The sequence below is a fragment of the Lolium rigidum genome, chromosome 4 (genome assembly GCF_022539505.1).
Source record: "Lolium rigidum isolate FL_2022 chromosome 4, APGP_CSIRO_Lrig_0.1, whole genome shotgun sequence".
Classification (NCBI taxonomy): Eukaryota; Viridiplantae; Streptophyta; class Magnoliopsida; order Poales; family Poaceae; genus Lolium; species Lolium rigidum.
Window position 1 is genome coordinate 281,630,945 of NC_061511.1, and position 8,315 is coordinate 281,639,259.

At 48.0% G+C, this 8,315-nt stretch overlaps 1 protein-coding gene across 1 annotated transcript; it reads right to left on the bottom strand.

Annotated features, from left to right (window-relative positions):
* Window positions 1-3,058: 3,058 nt before the first annotated feature.
* On the bottom strand, window positions 3,059-6,716 carry LOC124705419 (gibberellin 20 oxidase 2-like). Its single transcript, XM_047237146.1, has 3 exons — window positions 6,103-6,716; window positions 5,645-5,969; window positions 3,059-3,620 (listed from the first exon to the last, which is right to left on the bottom strand). The coding sequence occupies exons 1-3, from the start codon at window positions 6,678-6,680 to the stop codon at window positions 3,333-3,335; spliced, it is 1,191 nt and encodes a 396-aa protein (XP_047093102.1). The 5' UTR covers window positions 6,681-6,716; the 3' UTR covers window positions 3,059-3,332.
* Window positions 6,717-8,315: the final 1,599 nt, after the last annotated feature.

Sequence of the window (8,315 nt, forward strand, 5' to 3'; positions counted from 1 at the left end):
AACTAGAGGAACAAGCTTTTTAGGTATGAGAACAATGTGAGTATCGTTGATGTGTGTCTGGCATTATACCTGTTTGGAAGAAATTCCTTACGAGCTTGCACCACATCTTGTCCAATCCAAGTCCAAGTTGCAAGATAGAATTCCACATTGAACAGGTGATGCGTTTCTTTTCATTTCTTTGAGTGTCTCCGAAATCTCTTGATTGTCCAGGACAAAGTATGTGTAGTCCTGATCATCTTGGGATAATTGTGTTTCGATAAAAGGCCTGCCATTATTAGCATTTGTAGAGGCAAATATGGATCTAAAGTAGTTGACAAAAAGTATTACTAATTCTGTCCGGCATAAACTGCAACACATTATTTTCATCTTTAACTGAAACAATAAACAATGGTATTCCTTCTCCTTCTTTTGACAATAGCATTATGAAAGAAAGATGTATTCCTGTCCCCATCCTTTATCCATTGCTTCTTAGCACGATGCATATAGGAGTCCGATTCAGTTTAGTCATTGTTTGTTCATACCTTGTAACTAGAACTGCCTCCAGATTATGGTCTTGGCCGGCTAAAGGTTGCATCCGAATTTTCTTTATTTCCTCCTCCAGATTGTTGAGCTCCTGCTGCAGTGGCTTCTTCTTTTTGCACCAAATCTTAAGTGTACCTGCAAGATGATTATTCTGGCCGAAAAAGGTTTGTTCACGGAGGAAAGCCTAGCAGCTTTTGCATTATCTTGGAAATCTTTTTCTTTAATCCACCAATTTTCAAATTTAAAAGAACGTTTAACTCTACGAAGAGGGCCTTCAGTTGAAAGTAAGATTGCAGCATGGTCACTCGAGACTACTGAGGCCGTGAATAATTGGCATGTTGTAAACATTTGAAATAGGATAGACATCACACCATTCAGCATTAACCAAACATTTGTCCAGCCTTTCAAAAGTGGGTTTAGAAGAAAATCTCCTATTAGTCCAAGTAGTAGGCCGGACCACTATATCTTAAGTCGAAAAAACCGCATTTGCTTTACAAGCGAGTGGAAGGTATACATACGAGCACGATTAATATTTGGGGTATTTTTATCCATATCATACAAGATATCATTCATACCCCTATACATGACATGGGAAGGCTAGGGTTATCATACACGAAAGCAGCCACCTCATTCCAGATTTGACTAGTTTGGCGATGATACGGGTCACCATACATGCAAACTAAACCAATCTGTTGATTAGTAGTGCTATGAGTAATAGTAGCTAATTAAGATGACATGGAAACTAGCACTTTGAACTAAGACTTGAAGATCATGAGACCACATCAGCCAGAGCCCACCAGATCGTCTCCGAGAGGGGACAACAATACTGTCTGCCATGTTAAATCTAGTTACGAGATCGGAAGACTTTACCTTACAGGATTTTATTTCGGCGACAAAGAAAATTTGCGCTTTTGTGGAGTAAATCATCCTGGTAAGGTAGCACATTTTCTCGCTCTGAAGGCTCTTCCCCATTCCATGACAATTCCATCCAATGGCCTTCATGGTCGCAACTCTCAGCTTGATTGCCTGCTAATTGCCGTAAGGCAGGGAAGCTGCAACCCCAGATCAAACAGATGAAACAGCTTCGAAATGAGGAAATATTATGAGTTGGGGCTGCAGGAGTTAGTAGTGGACAGAATCGATAGACTAAATCAAAGAGGGGCAGCAGATTTGATGGGAAGAAGAATCTAGAGAGGAAAGCAGAGGGGCGTCCACGAACTCCTTAAGGAATAGGGGCTGATTTGGGGATTTTTGCACTGTAAGAAGAACAGAGATAAATAGGGTATTAAACGGTGAGGATGGGGCAAAATCTTTGGGGGAAGAGCATGGAGGGGATAAAGCATGAGAGATCTGATCTAGAGAGGAGAGAAGGAGATGGAAAGAATCAGGGGAAGAAGATCGTTATAACGCCATTCTCCGGCAAGTCGCCAGACGCCATACGGCACCGCTCTCAGTAGGTATCGATTGCGAACTCCAACCTGATCATTTGAACTTTTGGAGCCATCAACTAAGTCTGATGCTCAGGGAACTGGATGGAGCAACATAATTTTAATACCATTCATGCTTCTCAGTTCATCCCGAAATATTTTTGCCCTCGTACAACTAAATAATGCATGGTGGATCGTTTCTTCATGCTTACCGCATGCTTCACAGCATGCAATCGGCTCTATATGTCTGGACTTTAAAACTTGTCTTGCTGGTACAAAAAATTTCATTACTCTCCACCAGAAACAGCGCACTTTTGGAGGAACCGGTAGCCTCCAAAGCTTCTTCCATACATAATTTTGTGATTCATCAGACCCTGAAGGTTGGGCTGCATGCTGGATTGTTGACAGCATTCGATAGGTAGAATGTACCAAAAATAACCTGCTTTTCTCCTGGGTCCATGCCCATTCATCCTCTGCGAAATGACCAAAAGGAATCTGGTGGATATCACGTTTGTTTGTGTCGATAAAATTCTCCTCTAGCTTTTTCTCAGACCAACACAATTGCTCGTTATCGATCAGTTCATCCACCATTGTAGCTTTAGCTCCAGGCTTTTTACACAATGGTCGACCATTAAAGTTGCACACTGCATACGACGCAATTGCACCCTCTAAAGTTGTGCAATTATTTCATATTTATTGATAACTCGGAAATATAACATTGGACAATGGGATGGGGGCTGCAGGGGTAATTAGTTGCTTTGCGTCCAGCTCTTTTTAAATTACCGGCTGTGGAAATTATCATCGGTCGATCTTTTAATTATGTTAGAAACTGTTGACCCAATGTTGAGATTGCAAAATTCACATTCTTTTGAACTATAAAAAATTGTGTGCTTTGCACAATATGAAGAATTTACTACATCACCATGGATTTTTTTTTGATATATATGTACGCAGAAATGTGTCCGAGACTTTGTTAATTCTCTCAATCAGCAGCCATAGGCACTCCTTAAAACGAATCATGCCAATGCAATTTTTGGCTTGTAGATTACACATGGGCCAGTGATCCAAAAGCTTAGAAATACAAGACTTGAACTGAAGAATAGTGCAGAGAACCTATGAATAGACATCATGGTTTATAATACATAAGATCCATTTTGTAGCAGCACTTGTCTCTTCATATCGTACAGGCACATGTACTTCTTACATCTACACGCTTAGCGACTGACTATACGCACGCAGCAAGGAATATACAGCTGCTCCATGACAGTCGACAGGATAGTTAGTTGTGCTACAATATACAGCTCACATGCTCCCCCAATACACAGCGTAAGAAAATATACAAGACCATAATAAATAAAGAAGGACTAGACGGCCTCTCGGGCCTTAGCCGGGCGACATCGGCGGGGCGGAGCAGCTTGGCGGGCCGAGCCAGAGCGCGAAGGCTTCGAGCGTGCGGTTGTCGGCGCGGTAGTGGCGCTGCGTGAACCGCATGAGGTCGGCCCACGTGAAGTCCGGGTACAGCCGGGGCGCCGGCGCCGGAGAGGACGGCGGCGGCGGGCGCACCAGGCGGTCGTGGCGTGGGCAGAGGAAGTAGGCCAGCGAGCGGCGCTCCTGCTCCCGGTGCACCACCGCACGGTGGAGGCAGCTCTTGTACCGCCCGTTCGACAGCGCCTGCATGATTACAACAGCGTGAGCTGAGCTAATTTGTCTGTGAGAATCGTGGTGCATCACTAGATAGAAAGGCGTGAGCTTGTGTGCAAGACTGAGGAACCGTGGGAGAGTGGACGAGGCGTACGGTGCTGTGTCGGAACGAAGGAGCATCACGACGTACGTGCAGAGCCGGGTCGACTCACCGATGCCTTGCAGACAGGCGCAGGCGCACGGCAAGCGAAAGCTACATCCGTCGTGCATGGCATGCCATGGCATTGGCGCCAAAACTAGGAAACCGACGGCGTCACGTGCAGGGGCCGTACCGGGGAGGGGAGGGCCCCGCCGACCACCACCGCCTGCCGGCGTACGACAGCCAAGATAGGCAAGCGTCCAAAACGGCTAAAACAGAAAGGAACCACATACCCTTATGCTGGCACTCCGTCTTGGTGGCTCAAAACTTCGAAACAGACAACTGACTCGATCACTATGGTACATGTGTGCGTAGACAAGTCAAGGCGTGCGTGCATAACCCACTGGAGGCTGAGTAAGCCAAATACAGTATGTGGGTCCTACGTGCACATGAAGTCCATACAAATTTTCATAGAACGAGGACAACTTTGTGTCCTTTGGTTAAAAAAAAAAAAAACAAAATTTCAGCTCCAACATTGGCTTAATAGAGCTTGCACTTTTTTCTCTAGGACACAAGTCTATCATTCATTATACCACTACCTCTGTTTCTAAATATAGAAGATTTTTTTTTCTCAAGGGGTCAAACATAACTATTCAGGCCATTTTTTGAAAAGCAAACTCGAATAGTGAGACACACTAAAACTTGAAGACAAATTCATTTTGTGTTCCGAATTGCTACTTCTTCTCTTTCGGTATTATAAAATTGTAGTGCAAATATTTAGTGAGAGACGATAAAACAGGGAAAACTCTAATATGATAAAAAACAAAAGAAGAATAAGAAGAAGCCAAAAAGCAAAAATGAACACAACATCCGCGACTATGCACATAGTAGAACCATGTTGAGATCCCAATTTTGTCATCTTCAGGAAAATGGGAAGTACCCAATGCCTCGGATCTATTCTATTCAACGAGATATTTGTGCCCGATGTCCTTGTTGAGGTTAAGTAATCTGCTAGGGCATAGGGTTCTCGAAGCAATTCTTTCTTAGGTTTCTATACGAATAGTTTTCTTATCCTATTAATCGTGGCTATCATCGTTGTCATGGATCGTCTTGACAAGTGTAGTAGAAAAGCTCCTTTAAGATGTACGAGTAGCTTATCATCGTCATTTGTGTACCAAAATATTCAAAAAAAGGTGTGGGGGGGGACCATGAACTCTGCAAAGACGGGTGGACGAACCATTTGTTAGGACATTTTTTTTGGAATAGGGGCACGACTAAACTTTGTTGAGCATCCAATAGAAAGAGAGGAATTAGGGCCCGCAAGAAAAAGTAGGAAAGTAGATGCTTTTTATGGCTCGAGGAAATCATATGTGTAAGTTTCAAAAGGCTCTTAGAAAAATCATTGAGATATGTTATGTGAAGTTTTATATTTAAATATATTCATATAACCAATATAAAAATAAAAAATACATGTATATTATGTAATAAGTTCCAAAATTTGTAACTAAACCAAAAGGATAGGATCTCAAACACTAAATTGATGGGCCAGATGAGGGGATCCGCAGTTGGTGCGACCTGATGATGATTCACACCCATGTTAATTATGTATAACATGGTTAGCTTCTCGTATAAGCTGATGTTATAACTATACTCCCTTTGATGTATAGTAATTGTCGAGATCTAGTTCAAATTTGATTAAGTTAAACTAAAGTCCTGACACTTGTCACGTATCGGAGGGAGTAGTAAAGATGGCACTAAGCAGCTAAATGCGATCGTTCGTTCCCGTGGACATCATACATGCTAAATGCATATCATGACATGTCGACACGTACGAGGGGCACGGCACGAGACGCGACGCGACACCGTGGTGTACCGAGATCGGGAAGATCTAGTGCACATGCGACCATACACGTACCATGAATGTGTCGCCGATGTTGACGAGGAGCTCTCCGGGCTTGGGCCGCACGGAGCGCCAGGTGCCGTCGAGAAACACCTGGAGCCCGTCCACGGCGCCGTCCTGCAGCAGGATGGTGAGCGCCGTCGGGTCGCAGTGCGGCCCCGTCCCCATCGTCCTGTCCGGCTCCGGGCACCGCGGGTAGTAGTTGCACCTCATGATGGAGCTGCCGTCGGCGAAGAAGTCCCTGTAGTAGCTTCTCCCCAGCCCCAGGCTCACCCCGAGCACCTCCATTATCGCCAGCGACGCCTTCTCCATCGCCTTGCAGTACTCCTGGTACACCTCCCTGCAGCATACACACACACCCACCCGACATTACTCATCCATATGTTACTTACAAGTGTGTTCCGTAGAATATGAAATCGAAATGCAGAGCTCTGGTTGAGTCTTTACTGTTTAGTCATGCATGTTTTACTAACCCTAGGTCTTTGAAGTCGTCGCCTAGGGTGGAGGTGAAGTAGTCCACGACGACGCGGCTGTCGCCGTCGTCGTGGTCGTAGCCGAAGGAGAGAGTTTCCTTCCAGGGAAGCTTGGAGGCGAAGCGGTCGGCGTGGGCGGAGGCGTAGCCCGTGACGGTGCCGGGGGCGCGGCGTGCGCGCTGCTTGGTGGCGAGCGGGAGGTCGAAGAAGCCCCGGGCGCCGTCAAGTGCGGCGCGGGCTAGGGCCGGGTCCACGCCGTGCCCGGTCACCTGGAAGAAGCCGTGGCTCGCGCACGCGGCGGCCACCTGCGCCGCGGCATGGCGCATCCCGGCGGCGGAGCGCAGCGCCGCGCCAACGTCGACCACCGGCACGTCCAGCTCCGTCGTCGTCGACGACGACGGGTGTGTGTCTGCGTGGGGCCAGACGAAGGGAGCCGGGATCTCTTTCTTCAGGCGCCAGAGGTCAAGGACGTTGGTAACATTCTTGCTCTCTATCCCGTTCGGGTCGGCGTGGATACAACCCAGGGCAATTTCCATGGCCGGAGACGACATTGTTGCAGAGTTTGAGAGGTCGACCATGGTAAACACAGAAAAAACTAGCTAGCTATTCGTATATGGAAGTGGCGGGTTGGCGGTTGAATGGAGCTCTGCGGCTATTTATAACCAAACGAGCCGAGGGCCCGTTTGAAACACAACAAATGAATAACTTAAAATTCGCAAAAGTGCAGGTCTGATCTCTACTAATAAGTTATGGATCGGTGGTGTTGGTAGATCAAAAATCGGTTAACTTTTCGTCCGTCAAATAAACCGTCCGTTTTGGTCCACCGTGTTTGGTTTCGTACGTGAAGTTTGGTTTATGGTACGTTGCGTTGCTGATTACGAGCCGGTTGCCCCAGGAGTCCCTTGATCGCACGAGTACAATCCGGATAAGAGTATGAGACCAGCCTAGCTAGCTACGATCGTCCTGCAAGCATCATGTTTCTATATAAACTGGCCTAGCCAATCTATAAATTATGTCTGAAACACAAGCGGCAGCCGGGTCGAGCCCGCCAGCGGCAAAAGGCGATGCCGACGGGTTGCTGCACGAGGATGGGGAAGGATTAGTTCAATCACCCCGGCTGGCGTGACCGTGTGAGGCTCAAACATTGCCGGAGTTTGCCAACAAAAGGAGCGATGCGTGTGCTCGAGCAGCTTCCGCGCCGAGACGGATGCCGGCCGTTGGCCTCTTTGTAGCGCCACCGTTCCAGCCGTTCCCGGTTACAGCTGACCACCGACCATCTCCGCCTCGTTGAGTTGCATGTTTGCGTAGAAGGAATCGAGCCGGGAGTCCGGGACGCTTCCAGTGATGGGCACTTCGCCTACCCAATCTCTTGCCGAGCGCCGGCGTGATTGACTCCGTCGTGGATACCCGGATGGTCGCTGGGGCATTAGAATCAGCGACTCTAGCAACGATTGTGCGATAGGAGTAGGACAGAAAAAGAAGACGATTGGTTAAAAGGACGGAGAAGACAATTAACCGGACAAATTTTCGCCCGTCAAAAAAATCAGGACTCCTAGTGCCTTCCGATCTGCAACTGGGCCTCCCAATGCCTTCCGATGTTTTTTGGCCTTGGTGTAGTGTCGTTCTACGGGTTCACAGATCACAGGGTTGTAGTACATAAACTAGCCGCACCACCGAAGTTTTGCCTTTCTCCTGTAGTGGCTGGCTGGCTGCGATCTCCCCTCTATATCTATGGCCGATGAACTGGCTGCGCGCTCTCCTTGGTGAGGCAACGGCGCGGCCTGGCCCTCCACGGCTACGATGTCATCATGCAGTCGGTGCAGTCTCCTAGCGGCGGATGCGTCGGCGGCGAACCTATCGATGTGTCCCATCTAACCTTCCCCTCTTGGCTACCGCCATCCGTGGCCCCTCTCCATCCCTGTCGGGCGACCTCCATAGAGATGACGATGAGATGGATTGTGAGCATCGGTGACCGCCGACAAGGACGGCGGGAGGAGCAGGGCAGGTAGGCGATGGGCCGTCTCAACATGGCGGGGGCGAGAAATTAGGTTGCTTCAGTCATGGTCACCACTACTGCCTCCACCTGCGGCCGTCTCCAGCCTGTTGGACGACCTCCTCCCGACCTCCACAGAGACGGCGTCGGGAGGGAGTATCAGCATCGATGCCTACCGATGAGGATTGTGGGGAGGAGCAGGGGAGGGTAGGAGGTGGTG

Excerpts from the sequence above, each read along its gene's own strand:
- LOC124705419 (XM_047237146.1), bottom strand. The coding sequence starts at position 6,680 with ATGGTCGACCTCTCAAACTCTGCAACAATGTCGTCTCCGGCCATGGAA. Across the intron at positions 5,970-6,102 it reads GACGACTTCAAAGACCTAGG|GGAGGTGTACCAGGAGTACT; the intron begins GTTAGTAAAACA and ends TGTATGCTGCAG. Across the intron at positions 3,621-5,644 it reads ACATCGGCGACACATTCATG|GCGCTGTCGAACGGGCGGTA; the intron begins GTACGTGTATGG and ends GTAATCATGCAG.